Below are 22,180 nucleotides of genomic sequence, written 5' to 3'. Positions count from 1 at the left end.
TACGTTAGGACTAAATCTGCATTTCGTTTGAAACATTAGGGTTAAATTTGGCGTTTATCCCTATATAGAAATAACAAATATCGATAAACTGACATATTGTACATCAAGAAGAAGGCAATTTTAAAAGCATTCAAAAAAGTATATTTTTGTGAGACAAGATAGAAAGATAGCCTAAAAACTTATCCCTAAAAAATAGAACTTTGATATTAAAAAAAAATATATATATATACTAGATATATTTAGAAAATATTACAAACAAGGAAATTTAAGTTAATAGAGGATTCATGGTGAAAAAAGCCAAAAGAACAAGTCATAGAGAATTTGTTGGAGTAATAATAGGAGGCGACCCTTACGTTTAGGCTCATTGAAGATTTCAGATTGACATTCAAAAACAGAAAATAGACATTAACAAATAACCCTGCAAAATAAACCTATCAAACTTTTTCTTTTTTTCAATTCTCTCAATCAACTAACAAAGAAAGAAAGAAAATATGGATGATGAATTAATTGAGGCTGTTCAACATGCTGCTGAACCTATTGATAATGTTATTGATAATGTTATGATGGCAGCTAAAGAAATTGATCACGATAAAAACTCTTCTTCTTCTTCCTCTGATTACGAGACTGATAACTTCATCTTACATACTGCTAACAAGATCCGCCTTTTTGGTCGTGAGAAGCCTCTGCATTTGGTTCTTGGAGGAGGAAAATGTATTGGGGTTTTCTCTTTTTTTTTTTTTTTTGGCTTCTTAGCAGCATGTTTTGGAGTGAAAGAACTTTTGTTTTTTATTTCAGTCACTTTCATTTACTTTCAGTTTATTGACTATTTTGTTGTTTTGATTCGATTTCAGTCACTTTCGTCTACTTTTAGCTTATTGATTATTTTGTTGTTTTGATTCTTAGCAGCATGTTTTGAAGTGAAAAAATTTATTGTTTTCGATTTCAGTCACTTTCATCTACTTTCAGTTTATTGACTAATTTGTTGTTTTGATTCAATTTCAGTCACTTTCGTCTACTTTCATCTACTTTCAGATTATTGATTATTTTGTTGTTTTGATTCGATTTCAGTCACTTTCATCTACTTTCAGCTAATGGACTATTTTGTTGTCTTGATTCGATTTCAGCATGTTTGAAGGGAAAACTTGTTTTTGCGTGTGAATTCCATTTCAGGCATTTTCATCTACTTTCATCTACTTTCAGCTTATTGACTATTTTGTTGTTTCGATTCGATTTCAGCATGTTTTGAAGTGAAAACTTGTTTTTGTATGTTTAGTTTTCAGTCACTTATATCTACTTTCACCTTATTGACTATTTTGTTGTTTTGATTGGATTTCAGTGGCTTTCATCTACTTTCAGCTAATTGGCTATTTTGTTGTTTCGATTCGATTTCAGCATGTTTTGAAGTGAAAACTTGTTTTTGTGTGTTTAGTTCGTTTTCAGTCACTTTCATCTACTTTCAGCTTATTCAATATTTCGTTGTTTTGATTGGATTGCAACTGCTGTTATTGTACTTTCAGCTTATTGACTATCTTGTTGTTTTGATTCGATTTCAGCATGTTTTGAAGTGAAAAAAATTGTTTTTGTATGTGTTAGTTTCATTTCAATCACTTTCATCTACTTTCAGCTTATTGACGTTTTGTTGTTTTGATTCGATTTCAGCTGCTGATATTGTACTTTCATCTACTTTCAGCTTATTGACTATTTTGTTGTTTTGATTCAATTTCAGCATGTTTTGAAGTGAAAAAAAACTTGTTTTTGCATGTGTTAGTTCGATTTCAGTCACTTTCATCTACTTTCAACTTATTGACAGTTTAGTTGTTTTGATTCGATTTCAGCTGCTGATATTGTACTTTCATCTACTTTCAGCTTATTGACTATTTTGTTGTTTCTATTCGATTTCAGCTGCTGATATTGTGCTGTGGCGGAATAAGCAGGCGTCGGCTTGTGTATTTGCTGCAGGCACTGTTTTATGGCTTCTATTTGAGTGTGTAGGTTACCATTTGCTTACTTTTCTTTGTCACAGTCTCATTTTGTCTATGGCAACTCTCTTCCTATGGTCCAACTTATCCTCCTTCGTTAACGTGTAAGTTAATATTTTTCTTTGAATTTCTAACACAACAATACGATTTAGAGATGCAACCTCCCTAACACGACTCGTTTGACACCATTTATTGCATCTATATCATATATAATCATATTGTTGTTTGTTTATGAGACAGATCACCCCCGGATTTCCCCAAGATTACAGTTCGAGAAGATATGGTTCTGGCTGTTCTCTTGTGGCTCAGAAATGAATTCCACAGGGCATTTATTGCTTTCCGGAACATTGCTGCTGGGAAGAATTTCAAGCAGTTCATATCTGTAAGATACCATTTTTAACTCTTCAGGGTTGAATTTGATAGACTTTTTTCTACAAAATTACATTTTTGATCCCTAATTTGTCGGTTGTTTTCGAACATTTAAGTCCTGACTTAACAAAATGTCTAGATGTTTCAAACATTTGACTCTTAGCAGTGGCAAAGTCTCAATGTTATCAGATAAAAGATCAGGACTAAACTCATAAATTGTGACAACATCAAGGACCTAAAATGAGTATTTTCTTAATTCTTTGTTTTCGTTTGCTGATTTCATTTCAGGTGATTTTTGTGTTGTGGATAATCTCCATTATTGCCAGTTGGTTCAGTTTTCTCACCCTTTTTTATTTAGGTATTTTAGAATTTGATCTGTTCAGCTTGGGAAATTATATCCAACACCCGGTGTTGGCTAACACCCCCCACTCAGATTGTGCCATGTGGCACAAAATCCCAAATTGCGCCACATGGTGCAACCTGAGCGGGGTGCTTCTAACACCCGGTGTTAGATATAAAACCTCGCTCTGCTGAGTTTCTTTTCTGTTCTTGCAGAGTACATTTTATTCTATGTTTTACATCACATTTTCAATTGTATATATGTGCAGTGTTTGCAATGCTATTTACCCTGCCAATGATGTACGAAAAACACGAAGACGAGGTCGATACATATGCAGAGAAAGCATGGATTGAACTGAAAAAGCACTATGCAGTGTTGGATGAAAAGCTTATTCGGAAGATACCGCTACAAGTACTACTAGCTAAGAAGGATCACAAGCAGCTCTGAGAATAAGTTACCCTCTGTAACACATGAAATTTAGATGCTCATGTTCATGTATGTGTATTTTCGCAAAGACTAATACCGGTTTTCATCTTTGTAAGAAAGAAGATTTTGTTCCTATTATAGAGCAATTAACAAAAAATGAGATAATTCTTTTCTAAAATGTGCTTAACATACTTTGAGACAGCAACTTTTTAGATATCATAGCATGTTTTACATGTGAATCATAGATTGCAGGCAATGAAAACTCAAAGCTAATCATCTAATAATGAAGTCGTATATGGTAATTGTAGAAGCATACACATCGAATTACTAGTACATAAGAAAAAATCCTCACTAAAGAATAAAAGAAAAAACCTAGTAGAAGCAAAAAGAGGAAAGGGAACTATACTTTTGATTCTTTAGCCACAGCAGCAGGTAAGAAAGACTCCCACCACCCGTATTCATACTTGGCATATGGTGCCACCCATTTTTCTGGCTTCTCAAACTCTATAGTGGTCGGGTTGGAAGCTAATGCTTCTTCTATGGTGTCGGCTTCATAGCTATCAGATAAAACCCGATCCAATCTTAATTTCATATATCTGCAAAGCCATGCCATAACAAGCAACATATATAAGGCACAAGTATAAAACATATATGTTTACATGCATAGATACATTAATTTGTGTCCATAATTGGTCAAGGGACCTGATATTTACACAAGACACCTTGGTTTAATGGCTAAGAAAACAATATTAGAAAGTGCGTCTCAAATGTACTTTGAACTGAAGATAATCTTTACTGAAGTTAGCTTCTATTTCAATACCACAACTAAGGAACACTACTCAATTTTAATATAAATCCATAGATAAGTGATGATCGGTGCAGTTTGGTTTTGAAGGTAACAACAAGGCTAGGAAAGTTTATCAACAAAGAGTCAATTTGGCCCCTCAACTAGGCTAGCAAAGTCAATTTAGTCTTTCGACTTCGTCTTAAGTGACGCATATCAACATCGAAAACTGGCATATGTAAGAAACCGTTAATCATATTTTTGACTAATTTAACCAAAAACGCCAAGTTGTGAACTAAATTGATACCAAAATCTCATTTGGAGGCAAATTGATTGTATAAGCTAAATTTGAAGTTTTAGATAGGCATATTGGATGCTAAATCTATATGAGTCAACTAGAAAATCACAGCTAAATTTAATGAAATTCTTGTCTATATCTATACAAGCTGCTCCAGGTAGCTCAAAGCCATAGTAAGAGTTCTATATTGTCCACCAAGATAGGATACTATATCAGGATGGTGATTTTGCACTTCCCAGCTTTTACTCTTAAAATTGAACCATGAGGAGAAAAAAAGGATGCAGAAGAAGAAAAGCAAACAGGAAACTGTAATCAAAAGATGGGCGAATGGTGTTCTTACGTGATCCAAGGACCATTAGTTGAGACAAGAGCAACAGCCGGTCTATTCAACCTCTTGGTGAAGTTAGGGAATTTGTCAAGGAACTTAGGCTCAATCACAAGCCAGAAGTCCTGTTCTTTATTGCGCTCCTCATACATACGAAGGCGCTCGAATAACAGCTCCTTGAAGTGCTCCTCTTCATCCAGCATGAATTTTGCATTTGCAACAACAAAATAGTACTTATTTGCTTGTTGCTGTATTGCAAAACAAAATGAGTAAATTTAGACTCATTCACATAAAATTCAAACCCAAAAGACTCAAGCACTCAAAGCAATGCGTATTAGTTTGACTGTATCATGTCATAGCTCATCAGAACTTACTCTTCTAATTGCACAAACTGTCACTTGCTCGATGAAATGTTTTCAGAGCAAGGTAAAGTAAAGTAATCGAGGTTCAGGATTTTTAGTAGAAATTATGAGTTTCTTTAATTCACAAATTCGATGAGTTTCATGTTTACAATAACTTCAATTGCTAAATTCGATAACACTCGAAATGCTTGAAATTAAAACTTGAGTTGATTATATACACAATTATCCAGGCACTAATTTAATCCGAGTGTCAAAATTCGAATTCAAAGCGAATATGCTCCAATGTACTAAATTAACTCCATTTCCATGGAGAATCTAAGAAGAAAAGCATAAAGCAAGCAGCAATTGAGGTCAAATAGAGAGCGAAAGAGTGAAAGAAAACCTTATCGGAGGAGGAACCGAGCTCATTAGAGTCGATGGCCGCAACGGCAGTCTTAAAGGAGGAAATCGATCCGGTTGCGATGGAGAGATACGAAGGATTTTGCGATCCTTTGAAAACAAGGTTCGAGGTTGGAAGCTGAGCTAAGTTTCTGCCATTAACACAATGCGGAGAGAGCTTAGCCATGGAAGCTGATGAACCAACTGCAAGACTTAACATTTTGTTCTCTATTCTTCTTCTTCAGCTTAATTACTTCTTCTTCTTCTTGTTTCTCTGGTAGGAGTTGAGTTACAGATGCTGTTTGGAAGCAAAGAAAGTTTAAACAGAGCTGAGAGAATCTGAAGATGAATAGAAGAAGAAGATAGCATAAATATTACCTTATCCAGTCTATCTTCAATCCTATTGCATTATTTATGGGTAAATTATATATATGGTCCTAAACTTTATTTTTAGGCTTAACACATCATTTTGTCCTAAATTTGTCCAAAAAAAGTTGATAGATCACATAAAATTTTAAAGTGTTATGATACCTCAATCAATTTATATAAAACATTCAGTTAATCCTTTCGGTTGCAAAAAAGTAAAATGAACACAGAAAAAGATGTATTACATGTGTTTTGAAATGTTATTACTTAATTCACATAATAGATTTAAAAAAAAGTAACTTATTACTTGTTCAACTATAAAATTTATCTTCTCTAATATTAGAACCGTATATCCCGACTTGGATCGTTTTAGTTTCTTTTAAAACGTGTACAATACATCTTCAGCATTTAACTTATTTTTTATAACCGAGTGAATAATAGATAACTTTTAAATCTATTATATGAATTAAATAATGACATTTCAAGGCACGTGTAATACATTTTATGTGTGCATTTTATTTTTTTTGCAACAGAAGAAATTAACTAAACATTTTATATAAGTTGATAGGCAATCAAAACATTTTAAAAATTCAAAGGATCAATTAAATTTTTTGGACAAATTTAGGAGCAAATATGTATCTATGTATTTTTATTTTTTTTTTTACTTTGTTTATCCCGTTTGAATTTATAAAAATCCTTAAACTTGATCGATTACTAAGCCTTTATTTGGGAGTTTGGAGGTTAATGGAGGTGAGAGTTAAAGGAGGTAATGGAAAGGGAAGGGAAGTGATGGAATGGAAAGTTAAAAGTTAAGCTTGTTTGGGAGTTTATAGGATGTAAATGAGGTTAAATGTTTAACCTTGTTTGGGAGTTTAAATATGGAGGGGAAGGAAGGTTAAATTTACACAGCAGAGACAAGAAATTTTAAAAAAGTTTACGTTACTCCCATTAACCTCCAATTTGGAGGTTAGAGTTTGGAGGTTAGAGGAAGAAAAGATTTAACCCCATTAACCTCCATTTACTCTCAAAAAATAACTCCCAAACAAGGTTAACTTAATACTTAACTTTCCATTACTCCCATTTACTCCCATTAACCTCCTCCCAAACAAGGGTTAAGGTAAAAATTCATTTACTTTTTACTTTTTTTTTTTAACCCTACTTTTTACCACTTTTAATAGTAGATAATTCATTCATTGTAGAGTTACTTTTAATTAGATCTGTCATAGATGGGTTTGAGTCGGGTAACGGGCTTTTTACTGTAAAATATGCAGCCCAAACTAAAGCTAGTATGTTATTAATTTAAGCGGGCTCAAGTTGGATCTGAGTTTAAAAATCAAATCTCAAGTCCAGTCCATATAAATTCACCTAAAAAATATACATCATTTTTAATTATAACAAATAAAATTTATACATAAAAATAAATATTTAATATATAGATATATAAATTTAATAAGTAATATTAATAGGCGGACTGGGCTGGACCAGTCCGTGCTATTTTTATCAATCACAAGTCCACTTAAAAAATAAGTGGGCTTTAACGGGCCTGGATCGGTTTGGGTGTAAGATCAATTTTCATTGTACAAGCCGAGTCCAATGGACACGGGTCTGGATGAGCCGGATGGGTACCCAGGCCCGTGGAGATGTCTACTTTTTTTTTTGGTAGAAAAGGAAAGGAAAGCAAAGCAAAACAAGCAACTACACCGGGATTAGCCTAGGAAAGCTAACCCCAATCCTATCCTCTAAAAGAAGAGGAGAAAGAGCGATAGGGGGAACGGTAAGGGTAGAAACACCTAACACCCCCTCATGGCCTGCCGCCGCCAAGTGATCTGCAACACGGTTCTGCTCCCGGAAAATGTGGTTGAACTCAAGGATATCAAATGAGGGGCTAAGCCTCTTAATAGCTTTAATAAGGTTGCGGCTATGAAGACCCATGGCATGACTACTCAAAATCATATTGATGGCCTCCAAGTTATCTGACTCCACAGAAAGCCTCTTAACACCCAGCCTAATCGCCAGCTGGATCTCAGAGAGAATGCCCCAGAGCTCCGCAGAGAAGAAAGAACCCAAACCCAAATTCTGGGTAAACCCAGAAAGCCAGGCGCCTCCCGCATCCCTAAGAACACCTCCGGCAGCAATCTTACCATTACTGAGGCAGGAACCATCAGTATTCAGCTTCACAACCCCCTCTCTCGGCCTGCTCCAGCTCACGAGGTGGACATCACTACTCGGCGAAGATCTGGCAAGGGACTCACCTTTGAAACTATCAATAATAGAGGAGAGTTTCTTCAAGAAGAACTCAGCTAAGTTAGGCAAAAGCACAGCTTTATTATCAAAAATCTCCTCGTTCCTCCATTTCCACACTTGATGACAGATAATGGCAAAGAAAATGTCCCCATGCTCCATATAAGACAATAACTTTCCCCTAATACCATCTGAGAACCAGTCGTTCACAGAATGGGACATGAAGGAAGAGAAAGTATGATGAGGGAGAATTTTCTTCCAAACCTCTTCACTCTTAGGGCAATCCCTAAGAGCGTGGCACAACGATTCAACATGGCCTCTACATCTACCTCAAGCTCCAGAGGTCGCCAAATGCCTTCTGTATCTATCTGAGTTAGTAAGTAATCTGTCTTTAACGCCCAGCCACAGGAAGCTCCTCATGCGGTAGGGGATTTCAAGGGACCAAATGGTCTTCCAAATATCCGAGGGATTATCAGTCCTATTAAGGGAAAAAGCTTCAAAGGCAGATTTGCAAGAATAGACTCCATTGTTAGTCAGCGCCCAGCAATGCTTATCCATGTCTTCCTCTTGATTACTCACCTTCACTCCTCTAATTCTAAGGAGAGTCTCAAGGCTAAAGAAAGAATCAAATTTAGGCCAAACCCAGTCCCCTTCAGAGTCCACCACATCGGCTAACCTCCAGTTTTGGATATCACTAGGCGGGGGGGAAGTGCACACATCCACTAAAAGTTTATCCTCAATCCAGGTATCAAACCAGAAGCTTATGGACTTACCATTACCCACATCCAGACCAACCCCCGAGCAAAACTCAGCAAAAACGACGCTAAGCCCTTTCCAGAGGAAGGAACAATTGATAACTCTCTCTTTCGGGCCCCCAAAGATCTTATCTTTTCGATACTTACCACAAAGCCCTTTCCAGAGGAGATGTCTACTTCTAATGGCATGTAATCCTTCATTTTATATGGGCTGTGAATAATCAATCACTGTTAAATTTAGACTTATTAAATCTAAACCTTAAGATGATTTGAATTTCCATCATATATAATTCTAATAAGGTTATATCTAACTATAAATAAATATTCATCATTCAAGATCCGTATGAATATTACTACTTAGAACCGATGCAAATGATAACTGGCATAAATTTGAAATTTATATTCTAACAGTTCTTTACATGGTAAGACCATCTCCAATCCATCATCAAATTGATGTTGGCAATGAAATTATTTGATGGTTGTCCAATCCATCATCAAACTGTATTCTTATTTTGATAAATACGGTTTCCTCCATCAAATTTGATGTTGTATCAAAAAATTTAATTCAATATCAAATAATATTTTTTTATTGTTTTCTTACTTTTTTTTGTTTATTTTTTATATATAAATATAGTTATTTTGAATTTGGGGATAGAATTATTCAAATACGGTCGATTCTAACATCAAATGACTCTTACTCAGTCAAATGGATACGGTGACAACCGAATGGGATGACACATGTGTTAGCACAGTCTTCTCGTTTATCCACTTGCCTTTCTTTTTTTAATTTATTACCGAGTTCTGTTTCTATTTCATTGTTACAATTTTGTCATGATTTGGCTCATTAATGTATTGTTTTTTTTATTCAAAAAAAATATAGTCATTGTATATTTTGTTATATAATATTATTATTTAAAAGAAATCTTGTTGTGTTTGGAGAAAGAAAATGAAAAAATGGACTGGAATAAAAATACTAAGAAAATATGATTCGATATAGTAAAAATTAGAATATAGAGGTCTATTAAATCAATTTAGATAAATACAGTTGTTGTCATCATTTATCTCAATTTTTTTTTTCTGTTAGGATGAGTTTTTTTTTTTTTTTTTTTGACAACTTTGAGGATGAGTTATAAATGATGAAATTTTATTTTTTAATGTTGATAATATCAATTTGAAACATTATTAAAAAAAATGTATGTTATTTGGATAGGATTTATGTTGGCTTTGTTAGGAGGCTCGCGTAGTTTGTTACGTCAGCTCCAAAAGGATAAGTTGCATTGGCATCGAAAAAGTTCCGTGGATTTTATAATTGCATAAAAGGAGTCAAAGTAGTGGTTGCGGCGCGTCTAGGCACTTCAGAATAGGCCGACAGGCGGACGAGACAGAATGGATGGGTACTAACCAAGCCAAGCCTAGTTCTCGCCGATAGGCGCTGGTAGATTGCTTCCCCATCTCAAGCGGCTATATGTCTTATTGCGTTGGATTACTTCATATATGCGTGTGTTCTGCACTAATTGCATATGAATCGGTTAAAATATTGTACTTTTTTTTAATTTTAGAATAGATTTTGTAAAGTGAATAGTAATTTTTTAAAATTGTTTGTTTTAAGATCTTCTGAGGAAAAAGATTATTGGTAGAGGACGAGAATCTAGAAGTCACTATACTCCTAGTCTTATTGCATGTCCCAATATTGTCGTTCATTTTGATGAACATTGTCGGTTATGACATCCGTCTTTATCGCTTTTCAAAAAATCATGTCCTCGATTTCAAAGTTATCTAATTTAGATTGTGAATCTGGTCAATTTGCAAAACATCATCTCGTGTTTTTCTCTTCTTGAGTTGATAAAATGTCAAATTTCCCCTTTTAATTAGTACATTCTGATAATGGGGGACCATGTTTTTGTGTCTAAATCTAATTTTAAGTATTTGTTACATTTGTAGATTATTTTTCACGAACGACTTGGTTATATTTAATAAAAAAAATTGAATTATTTGCTCATTTTATTGCCTTATGTGCTGAAATTAAGACTCAATTTAATGTTCTTGTTCTTCACAAGTATGATGAGCCTCTTGTAGATATCAGTGGTTCGTGTCTTCCTAGAATGATACGGAACTCTTTATAAGGTTTTTGCTTCCTATTAATAAAAAAATGTTCTTTCATACACTATGACAATTTTCAAACTTAAGCTCTACTTACAAAATAATATTAATAGACTTAACGTTTAAAAAAAACACTAATTTAGGTCTCGATAACGAAACGTGACACGCCATTTAGAATTTAAAGGAGTGATATTAATGGCGTGTCACATTTCGTTATCGAAATCTAAACTGATACTTTTTTTTTAATGTTTTTTTTTTGAAACAAAAGGTATTCATTCCATAATCCAAATCAGCAACAATAGTCTCCTGCAACCAATCCGGTGCAGAAAAAGATATGAACTCGCTAGCATTGGACAGGGCATGTCGTGCAACAACATGAGCACCCCTGTTCGCTAGGCGTGGGGAAAAAGACACTTTATAATCGTGTCGACTACCTAACAAGACCTTACAATCCTGAATAATTGACCCATAAACAGACAAGTCTGGATCAACAGATTTGAGACTATTAACCACTATCAACGAGTCACTTTCAAACAAAACATTAACACAATTAAGATAGGCACACCATTGCAATGCATCTCGTAGGGCTGACGCTTCAGCTTCCCTAATATCATCAATAATTGGGAGGCGACTACGACAAGCCATGAAGGACCCATCGAGGATCTAAGTAGAGCTCCCACCCCACTTCGAAACTCGGCTTGAAAAGTAGCCGCATCACAATTGCATTTGACAAATCCCAAAGGGGGGCGAGACCAACTGATATTTCGTACCTGTATTGTAGTCGCCCCCGTCGGTTGCCCGTGATGGTGAGGAGCAATGTCTGCCGTTGCGTTTGGCGCCGGCCGAGGCTGGTGGTGGCTGTTTGCGTCGGCAGTAATGGTGGTGGGCGGTAGGCGCTGCGCAGCAAGGCGAACGGGTATTCCGGCACTCGCCCTAGGCACTGTGGTTGCGCGGTTTGGAGCGGTTGCAACATCGATGTGATCCGTTGTGGGTGTGGAAAGATGGCGGACAGTAAATGGAGAGTTCTTCAATTGAGCCTGACGCCACCCCGTAAGGTAGTCATTCGCAAGAGAGATCGCCGTATCGATACTTTTTTTTAATGTTAAGTCTATATTTATGATATTTTGCATGTATAGCGCTTACCTCAGTTTTAGTACCTTTATTTATTTTTTTATTTTTTTTTTGGAATATTAAGGTTAAAATGTTGAGGTTAAATTTAGTTTTTATCTCAGTGATTGTCATTCAGAAATTAGATTTCTATAATTTCTAGTAAAGTACGGTGGCGTTGGTAAAGTATTTAAAAATGGGGAAAGCATTGCTGCAACTGCTCCCCTTTCTTGCTTTCAGTCGCTCTAAAACCAGAACCTTTCTTCTTCCTCCTCCTTCCTCAAAACGATTCCGACTCTTCGCCACCAAGGTATTCTCAAACCACCTCACTCCTTCCTCTTCTTCTTCTTCAATTTCTTCAATTTAATTTCTCTGTGCTTCTGCAATTCGTCACTTTGTTAATCTCATACTATGATCGTGCCCCCAATTCATGTTTTGTAGATGTCAACGGAATCTTACAAGTTCGGCCCTTACGGAATAGACGCCAAGGAAGTATTTTACTCCACCCAGCTTTCATTTGCGTTGGTCAACCTCCGCCCTGTTGTTCCTGGTATTGTTCCGTTTGGATCCTTCTATTTTCTCCTCTTTCATGTTCTTCTCTTCTCTTCGCTTTTGCAGTGCTTTAATTTATGTTATTATCTCAATCACGCTGCATTTTGATGTATTTCACATATAAATTAAAATTAAAATTCTCCCTTGAGCAACATTGTAGAGTTCACTTGGTCATTAATTGTTTTTACCTGCAAATTTTTTAATCTTTAGAACTAGCATCTTGAAAATCAGTAGTCCTTAAATATAATTGGCTTAATACATCAGCAGCCACTGAACTTGGCCTTTGTTCCGAAGTTGAGAAGTTAAAGGAGGTAATGGAATCGCGAGGGAATCCATGGAAACAAAGCTTAAAATTTAATCTTGTTTGAGAGTTGATGGAATGTAAAAGCTAGTTACATTAAAAGGTTTACATTACTCCCATTAACCGCGGTTTTGGAGGTTCAAGATATAGAGTTAATGGAAGTAAACTATTAACTCTCATTACCCTTAATTTACTCTCAACAAGAAGCTCTCGAACAAGGTTAATTTAAAATTTTACATTCCGTTAACCTCCTCCCAAACAAGGGCTTAGTCCCCAAAAAAAAATTATATTTTGAATTTACAAGTCTCTCGTTATCCTATGAACATGTTGCCCTTTTTATAGAGGAGGTTAATGGTAATAATAGAATCTAAACTATTAGATTAACTTTGTTTGCGAATTTTTTTTACCTTTTACTCCTGTTACTCTCTAAACTTTAACCGGTTTGTTAATGAGAGTTGTTAAAGACTCATTTACATTTTATAAATTCTCAAACAAGGTTAACATTTTAACCTTTATTTACATCACTTCCCTCTTCCATTACCTCCATTAACCTCCCAACTTCCAAAAACAAAGGCTAAAGTTAACTATCGGGCACTTGAATTTGTTCAAAGTGAACTATTGCCCATTTGAACTTGCGTATAGTGATCTAGACCTGTTTATGAATCTGACCTTGCTTAAAATGATTTATATTTCAAGTTGTCCAATTTCTCTTGTTCTACCACGTGGACTTGGGGTTCATCATGTCATTTAAGCAAGTTCGGGGGTTAACAAGATATTTTGTAAGTTCAAGAATCCAATCTGTTTTTTAGGCCAAGTTAGAGGCTCATGATGATGTATTAAGCTAATATAATTAATCGCTAAGTCATGAGTTTTCATGGTAACTATATATCTATACACGGAAGAAGTACAATATAAGAAGGCGACTCATAAGGCCTTTTGAAGCATATAAGTTGTACATGTCCTTGGAAAGAACCACACCTTTGCATTTGGAATTAAGGATTTCTTCCTAGATTTTCTTTTCTGTGAGGGTCACTTGGTGGCATTTACATCCGGTCCCAAGCCCGGACAAAGGAGGAGGGTTGCGGTAGGTTTGTGGCGGCCAGCGTAAAACTTAGCCACATCTTATGACATGAACCAAAATATATGGTTCATGTTAGCCGACCCCGAATCATTTCGGGACTAAAGCTTTGTTGTTGTTGTTGTACTATGTCTTAATCGCTAGTTTTCAAAGCAATGTGATAGAATCATAGCCTTTCTACAAGAACCTCAAAACCCCTATTAATGTGATACATGTAAAGGGCAGCCCGGTGCACTACGCGTCCCCGTTGAGCGAGGGTCCGGGGAGGGGTCCCACCACAAGGATGTACTGGGCAAGCCTTCCTGCCAATTTATTTGGCAAGAGGCCAATAGATTTTTATACGGATTCTATGGTTTACATGGGGTTAGTTGCACCTATGGTTACTGAATTTTAGAGTTAGTTTTAAAAAAGGTCACCGAACTTCATTTTGTTTCAATAAAATCATGAAAGTTTCCTTGTATTTCAATAAAGTCATTTCCGCCGTTTCAGAAAAAATCAACTAAATAATGACATGACAGCTACACCGTAAATGATTGACTTTTACATATGACATAACAGTCACACGAAAGCAGAAAAATAAAAACTATATTTGTTATTTACTTAATTCAATTGCTTAAAACTGTCATGTGACAGCTAAAAATAAGTCCTTTTTAGCTGTCACGTGTATGACACGTAGTTGCCACCATAGTTGTTAGAATCGTACGAGTCGCGAGTCGATTCGTACGATTCGATTCATGAAGAATTCGAGTTGTATCTGTGGTACAACTCGGAAGCTTTATGAATCGGACGAGTCACCACCGATTCGGCCAATTCACTGAGTCACCTGATTCGGTCGATTTAGGCCACCATTTAAAAAAAAAAAATCAATTTTTAACAACTCAAAAACGTACAGCAGAAGAAGTTTCGAAGAAGATGACTATTCACTTTACAAAAACAAAAAAAAACGTACAGAAGTTATGAAATACAATTAGTATCAATTAGATGACTCTTCACTTTACAAATTCCAAAATCTTCCCTCTTCTTTTCTATTTATTTGTTATTATGTTCTTCTACTCTTTATTCTCTCTATTTTCTATGTTTTGTTGTCTCTGCTTTCTTTTATAATTTAATATAATTTCTATTTAGATATTAAAATTGCATTTTTGGACTAATATTTAAAATTAAATATGGTTAATATATTTTTTTTTTATAGCATTTTGAATTTGATCCAAATCTTACGATTCGATTCACGAGTCCCGATTCGCAAAATAAGATTTCGAGTCATGAGTCGAATCTCGATTTAACAACTATAGTTGCCACATGACTGTCATATGAATACAATGGTGCTTTGCTTCTTCACTGTTAGGAATCTAAAAATGTAATCTAAGTAGGAAAAGGAATAGTAATTACTAAATTGATGGAGACTAGGGGAACAAATATTGCTTCTCATTTCTCAATCAATTAATAATAGCATCAAGAGTATGGAATTGCTTAACAATCATAGATGTCACCCTGTCTTTTATGCTCGATATAGTAACTTTCCGTGCTTAATTCTTCCTTTTTGTGCTGACCCTATCGTTCATTTTTCTTTTTCTTTGCAGGTCATATCCTTTTCCAGCTAAAAGTTTCTTTGAGATTATGCAAACATTCATCTATCATGTGTCCATAAGTAGAGTTATATTGCTTTAACCTTGGTTAGTGCTTCCATTTTGTTTTAGATATCAGTCATACCTCCGATTGATTGACGCATAGTGCTATCGTTGTCAAAGGTATAACCGATGCACTAGTAAGGAAGATACATGCTAATGCGTAATCATCGATCCTGTTATTTAAAAAGTACTGATAAAGAAAATACAACAGCTGTACATCAGAGTATGCTTGGGATTTCGAAACTCTATTTAATAATTGCTGACTAGAAGTGGTGAAGCTCTTAGCCTAGTGGTTGAGAGCATACCTATGACTAGGAGATCATGGGTTCATGGATTGGGAGTGGAGGGAGCGAATTTGTGTCGTTGACACGACTTGATTTCACGGTTTTATATAATGGTTCATGTTAGCCGACCCCGAATCATTTCGGGACTAAGGCTTTGTTGTTGTTGTTATTTAATACAAGCGCATCGTGCTCAAATTTTAAAAAAAAAAAAAAAAATGCTGACTAGAAAACTCAAACTGAGTCTATCCACCCTAAGTAGCATAAAGAAAAGCAAGAAATGCCACTTTTACTACCGATTAGTTTGATTTTCAGGTTCATCGTCTAGTTTATTTCGGTTAACTGTACCTTTTTGGGTCTTTCCGTGATTGGAATTTTCATTACTTCCACAAACTTTAACTCAGCAATGGAGACAAAGGGTAGGCACAATAATTTTGTTAGGGATCTTCCATGTTTAAGTTAGTGTGCAGTTATTCACCAGGCATTTACCATAGGTACAAGATCTGAGGCACACGCTTGCGCGCGCACACACAATATGAATATATATGTTCATTAATCATTCAGAAAAGAACTCTGGATCACATCATGAACAAAGATCGAAGACTCTGAAATGATTGCACGTCATTCTTCACTTTCAAAATTGGTTTAAGTTTTCAAAATACATCTGGTTATCTTGCACTCTAAAATGAACTTTAGCACAGTTAAAAGTGTTTCATGTACTTCAATTCAATTTGGTTGGCTTGACTTGATTTACATGTGCTAGTCTGCCCAAGGCGCCAAGTAAAGCGTTTTGTTGATCTCAGTGCTGATGAGGTTAGTGATCTATGGTCCGTGGCACAGAAAATTGGCGGTCGGCTTGAGAGCTACCACCAAGCAACCTCGCTCACATTTACGATGCAAGTAAGATTCTGTTTTTTATACTCCATTTTCTTTAATCCGATGATCATTTTGCCGGTCTTGTTTCTGGTATTATTATGTATACATGAGTAGTTGTTTCAATCAGACAGATGTTCAATGTTGGGGTAATTTTGTTGACTCCACATCAATAAATAGCACAAAGTAAGAACCTATGATTCACGGAAACTCTTCATGACATATGTTTCCCCGTTTCCGGCAGATGTGGGAAACGGAAACTCTTGGAAACCGATACGAAACGTTTCCGGGCATGTTTCCGTAATTACCCAAAATATGAAACGTGTCTCAGTTTTTAAACAGTTTTCCCAGCCTATTTTGATTAAAATTCTGGAAATTCAAACTTTCTATTTTGCAATCCCTATTTTTTTAATATTTCCCCCACCTTTCTATTTCCTATGTTTTTCTGAAATCACGTTTCCCAGTTTCCGTTTCCGTTTCCGTGCAACATAGGTAAGAACCTTACCCGCTACAGAAGTTTGACCCTAGAAAGAGATTGGCACAGAAATCCCGGTTTAAGGCCATTAGTGTGGTTGGCTTACCTGGAAATAGTGGAAAATGCAGGTCCGAGGGTTACCCATGATTGGTAATGGCATAACCAGAAAAGGGGTAGGGGAGACAAAGTTACGCGTTGGGTGGGTAGCGCAGCGCATCTGTTTCAGGCACAGAGGCGACAAGATTGTCGTCTCGGTTTCTTTTTGCGCTTTTGACTAGGAATAGAGATGCATCATTTTCTTAATCTTCATTGCTTGGCTAAAAAGGACATATTACTCCAGCAACTATGCAAGTCTTTGCTTGACTCTGGGCTCATAGATTGGTATCTTCTTCCATTTATGCAATCTATTACCCTTAATCAGTTCTTTCGTGCCCTCATTTTTACGTGACGATACACTAACAGCTAACGCCTTGAGGTATATTTTATAGTTTTAGATATATTATATATGATTCAACTAACAAAATGAGGTGCGTTTACGCATTAGGATGGTCCCGAGGCAGGACAGACTGTAGCTCATGTTCATATCCACATTCTTCCGAGGAAAGGCGGTGATTTTCAGAACAATGACGAGATTTATGACGCAGTAAGTTGAAAAGTTTCATTGAAATTAAACTTTTTATGCAGTTAAACTCTGAATTGATTGTGTTTGGTGTGGTTGAGATTGATGGGAAGGAGAAGGAATTGAAAGAGAAGTTGGATTTAGATAAGGAAAGGAAGGATAGAAGCATGGAGGAGATGGCTCAAGAGGCAGCTCAATATAGATCACTTTTCCTCTAATTTTACTATCGGACTCCCCCGTCGAAAAAAAGAACTAATCCTAAGGCAAAAGATGGAGAAACTCAACGCCGCTATTTTTGAAGAACTTGGAGTTGACCCTTCTTTTCGCTACATAACTTAACTGGAGACATTATTTAAAGGCATTGAATGTATAAGGGTATCCTTGTGAAGTAGTTTTAAGTATCTAAATTATTATTTTTCCGTTATTTTTACTTTGAAAACGTCATATTTACCTCCTAATCTTGCTTAAATTAACTTATTAAATCTCTCAACTTTATTACTTGGCCTATTTATAATCTGTTGGTCTTCTGTATTTGCTTAAAGTGTATGTGCATCAATTCATCTAAAATCTCTCATTACCTTGTCATATGGATTGATACGGTAAATAGATCATTTTAAACAAGTTTAGAGAGTAAATATAGTATTTTAAAAGTATATATATATATATATATATATATATATATATGGCAATTGACAATTCTAGACAATTATACGGAGATAGAGATGTATAAGGCTTTCTAAGTATGTGTATTTCTTTTCGGAACCAATAAGATCTAATGAGAGTGAGTTAATATTTCTACTTTGGATATTTATTTATTTTTTTGTTTTGATAATTACTCACTCACATGAAAAAAGTTTTTTGTTTCATACTTCCTCCAGTCTACAATAAAAGTCTTTTAAGGTTAATGCACACTAATTAAGAAATGCAATTAATTTTAAATAAAAGACTTTGTTACCTTTGTAATAATTGCATTCACTAGTAACTTTATCTATTCCCAAGATAAAAAGTCAACTTAATTAGGGGTATATTTGGTAAAAGTAAATTAATGTACATAGATTTAAGCAAAATGTCATGTATTGTGGAACAAAAAGGACTCTCTAGAAAGACTTATATTTATTTATTTTGTTTTAATTTGATAATTATATTGATCCTTCATGTGTTTATTACAATAATATTTTGGGAAAGTAAATAGCCTTATGGTTTTTGGGAAAGTATCAATTTAGGTACCACTTATAAAATAACACTAATATAGGTTTAACTTTAAAAAATGACTAATACACAAATAACCCCTTGAACTTGTCCAAATGTTACAATTGCCCCCCTCAACTTTCAATTGTAACAACTTACCCCTTAAACTTGTCCAATTGTAAAACATAACTCTAAATTAGAATTTTTTTTACCTCGTATTTGAAGTAATCGTAAAAACGTTTCCCCAGATTCGTATCACGCTAAAGATCTAATTATCACACTCCACGAGCGTTGCAACTTTTGTATTTCACATGTTTCTTCAATTGCAGTCCATGTCAGCAATTTGGGGTTATATTTTACAATTGAACAAATTTAAAGGGTAAGTTGTTACAATTAAAAGTTGGAGAGGGCAGTTGCAACATTTGGACAAATTTAGGAGGTTATTTGTGTATTAAGCCTTTAAAAAATGGTATCAATTTAGACCTCGATAACGGATTGCAAGGGGTGAGAAATACCACTTTTGTAGAATTAATTGAGTAAATAAGACATACTATGAGTTGGATGGTAAATGGACAAGTTGAGGAGGGTGATAAATACCACTTGTATAGAATTAATGGGGTAAATAGGATATTCGATGAATTAGAGAGGTAAAATGACCAATTTAGATAAGTTAAGAGAACTGGAGAAGCATTAGGCCAACTATAAATTATCAATCAGGTCCTTAAATTAAACAAAAAAATTATCAATTGAGTTCATATCCCGAGCAAAAATAGATCCCCATAAAAGTTTCAAACCCTTATGACCCGTATATTTGGCTACTTCTTTTTCCACTTGATAATTACAATTTTAGATGCTCAAGTTAGTAGCAATTAGTTTCATTTTTAGTTGCATTACATTATTTTGTTTATTTAGTCAATATAACGATTTACATTATAATGCTATTACTATGGATGCAAACGAGCTGAACATGAGAAGACTCAGCTCGGCCCAAGAAATTTGGACCCGAGCTCGAAGCTCACCGAGCTTGGAATTTTGGAGTTTGGCTCGAGCTCGACATAGGTTCGGCTCGAGCTCATCGAACAACTTGTTTTGATCTAAAACCAGCCTTCTAACGAAGGAATACCAAATTTAACTCCAAAAAAATAAATATAACATACAATATACAACAAATTTAAACAAAACAAAGTAATAAAATTAAACAAATATAGAATCTAACAAATTTGAATTTAACAATCTACAACCATATAGTTTCAAATTAAATTTTGGACCAAACATTTATGTGGCTTAAAATTACTAATTAAAAAAACTAATAAAAAAAATTACAAAATTAAAATGTATTTAAACTAAAAAAATAAAAATCAATAATATATATATAATGTTATTATTAAAAAAAAAGCTCTCGAGCCTGCTAACAAGTTTTCAAGCCGAATCCAAGAAAGCTCAGACTCGGGCTCATTAATGCTCGAGCCAATCTCGAACTCAAGCCAAGCCCAATCAATCCGAACTTTGAACGAGCTTTTACCGAGCCGAACTCGAACTCGAACAGTTTGCAAACTAGGCAGACTCGTTTGCACCCCTAGCTACTACAGTTTTTTATCAATTATATAATTTTACATTTTCAATATTAATTACACCATAAAAATACATTCATCAATCTATGAACAACACAGCATATAACAAGATTTCATTTCTACCATAAATGAAATTCCTCTGCAATCATCAAACTAAACAAAACACAGAAATAACCAACATCATCCAAACATGTCATTTTCTACAATTAGATGTGATTTTACCATTTATTGGACATGCCATATGCTACTCAATCTACTAAAGATTTGACAACCAGGATGCACTTTAAAACCATTTTTTCTATTTATAGCATAGCATCTCAAAGTAAACTGCACATCTAATGAACAATCTCCAAGTAAATTAATTGCAATTTCACCCTTACCATATCACTAGCAAAGGACAGTTAAAGTCAATCATCGATGGATCTAGAAATCACTAGCAAAGGACAGTTAAAGACGGATCTAGAACTAGCAAAGGACAGTTAAAGTCGATCATCAGAGACGGATCTAGAATTCACTAATAGTCACTAATAGTGGACGCGTTTAAACCATTTTTCTATTTATAGCATCTCAAAGAACTCGACTATTAGGAGCTGCTTCCCAACTGATTAATACATATAGATAAATTGCATATCTTATGACCAAACTTTAATTGCACTTTTGCTGGGTTAAATGCACCATTGGTCACTGAACTTAGATAGTTGTTTCAAAATGATCACTCAACTTCAATTTGTCTCAATAAAATCACTCAACTTTGAGTTCTGTCGCAATTAGGTTAAAATCACTCAACTTTGAGTTTTGTCTCAATTAGGTCACTCCAACGATTTTAATGGTTAAAAGGAAAGACATCAGAATGATGCCATGGCTGAAACGTCAGCATAGGTCAACTTAGATCTCTGACCGAAACAACACATGGCATCCATGTATGAACCACCTAATTGTCACGTATGCCACGTGTCGTTTCGATCAGAGATCTAAGTTGACCTATGCTGACGTTTCAGCCATGGCATCATTCTGATGTCTTTCCTTTTAACCATTAAAATCGTTGGAGTGACCTAATTGAGACAAAATTCAAAGTTAAGTGATTTTATTGAGACAAATTGAAGTTGTGTGACTATTTTGAGACAACCATGTAAATTCAGTGACCAATGGTGCATTTAACCCCACTTTCACCCTTACAATATCACTAGCAAAGGACAGTTAAAGTTACTCATCAGAAACGTAGGACTCACTTATAAGGGAGTGCTAGGGGTTAACGGTGCTCAAGCCCTCTCGACCCCCTAGGTCCGTCCCCTATTGATCTTGATCTGTCAACAATTAATCAGGCTTCAAACAACAGAATATCTAGCATTTATAAGGATACAATTAGCAGCAACAATGATAGCTTACTAACAGAGCAGCATAACCAACGCAAACATAAACATGCCCCAAACAAATCTGGGACACAATCCAAAAACATCCATGTGAAAAAGGTATTTCATATCATTACGATCCTATAAATCAGCATATTAACATTAGAAAAGAACCTACCTAAAAAGAGCAATAATATATTCACCTAAATTTATTGCTCACAACAGAATCTCTAACCAAAATTTAATGGATCTCAAACCCCTAATTCTATCTTAATCCATGGTGACATCCAATTCCAACCCATACTGCAAACATTTTAGAATCAATACATGCTCTTATCCAACATAAGTTGAATCCTATCATCATAAATAAGCAAAGTGCTTCAATTTCAATGCAAGATATTTGAAGAAACCACATAATACCATAATCACAAGACA

The 22,180-nt window shown here is 35.1% G+C and overlaps 3 protein-coding genes across 3 annotated transcripts; 2 read left to right on the top strand and 1 right to left on the bottom strand.

The window, feature by feature from the left end:
- Positions 1-491: 491 nt before the first annotated feature.
- On the top strand, positions 492-3,671 carry LOC136236008 (reticulon-like protein B6). Its single transcript, XM_066026132.1, has 5 exons — positions 492-711; positions 1,903-2,083; positions 2,220-2,361; positions 2,637-2,706; positions 2,957-3,671. Exons 1-5 carry the CDS (start codon positions 492-494, stop codon positions 3,133-3,135), a joined length of 792 nt encoding a protein of 263 aa, XP_065882204.1. The 3' UTR covers positions 3,136-3,671.
- LOC136234700 (protein YCF54, chloroplastic) lies at positions 3,361-5,630 on the bottom strand. The gene is made up of 3 exons (XM_066024174.1): positions 5,266-5,630; positions 4,537-4,769; positions 3,361-3,710 (listed from the first exon to the last, which is right to left on the bottom strand). Exons 1-3 carry the CDS (start codon positions 5,479-5,481, stop codon positions 3,515-3,517), a joined length of 645 nt encoding a protein of 214 aa, XP_065880246.1. The 5' UTR covers positions 5,482-5,630; the 3' UTR covers positions 3,361-3,514.
- A 6,370-nt stretch (positions 5,631-12,000) lies between these two features.
- LOC136201415 (bifunctional bis(5'-adenosyl)-triphosphatase/adenylylsulfatase FHIT-like) lies at positions 12,001-18,132 on the top strand. Its single transcript, XM_065992078.1, has 5 exons — positions 12,001-12,140; positions 12,272-12,382; positions 16,424-16,570; positions 17,563-17,661; positions 17,739-18,132. The coding sequence occupies exons 1-5, from the start codon at positions 12,027-12,029 to the stop codon at positions 17,853-17,855; spliced, it is 588 nt and encodes a 195-aa protein (XP_065848150.1). The 5' UTR covers positions 12,001-12,026; the 3' UTR covers positions 17,856-18,132.
- The last annotated feature ends 4,048 nt before the right edge of the window (positions 18,133-22,180 follow it).

This window comes from Euphorbia lathyris, chromosome 7 (assembly GCF_963576675.1).
Source record: "Euphorbia lathyris chromosome 7, ddEupLath1.1, whole genome shotgun sequence".
NCBI lineage: Eukaryota > Viridiplantae > Streptophyta > Magnoliopsida > Malpighiales > Euphorbiaceae > Euphorbia > Euphorbia lathyris.
The sequence above is the reverse complement of the archived record's forward strand: the minus strand, read 5'-3'. Positions and strand labels throughout refer to the sequence as shown.

Coding starts and splice junctions, on each gene's coding strand:
- LOC136234700 (XM_066024174.1), bottom strand. CDS start 5,481: ATGTTAAGTCTTGCAGTTGGTTCATCAGCTTCCATGGCTAAGCTCTCT. Junction 4,770..5,265: donor TCGGTTCCTCCTCCGATAAG/GTTTTCTTTCAC, acceptor TTTGCAATACAG/CAACAAGCAAATAAGTACTA. Junction 3,711..4,536: donor ACTAATGGTCCTTGGATCAC/GTAAGAACACCA, acceptor ATGGCTTTGCAG/ATATATGAAATTAAGATTGG.
- LOC136201415 (XM_065992078.1), top strand. CDS start 12,027: ATGGGGAAAGCATTGCTGCAACTGCTCCCCTTTCTTGCTTTCAGTCGC. Junction 12,383..16,423: donor TCCGCCCTGTTGTTCCTGGT/ATTGTTCCGTTT, acceptor TGACTTGATTTA/CATGTGCTAGTCTGCCCAAG. Junction 16,571..17,562: donor CGCTCACATTTACGATGCAA/GTAAGATTCTGT, acceptor TTTACGCATTAG/GATGGTCCCGAGGCAGGACA.
- LOC136236008 (XM_066026132.1), top strand. CDS start 492: ATGGATGATGAATTAATTGAGGCTGTTCAACATGCTGCTGAACCTATT. Junction 2,362..2,636: donor ATTTCAAGCAGTTCATATCT/GTAAGATACCAT, acceptor ATTTCATTTCAG/GTGATTTTTGTGTTGTGGAT. Junction 2,707..2,956: donor TCTCACCCTTTTTTATTTAG/GTATTTTAGAAT, acceptor ATATATGTGCAG/TGTTTGCAATGCTATTTACC.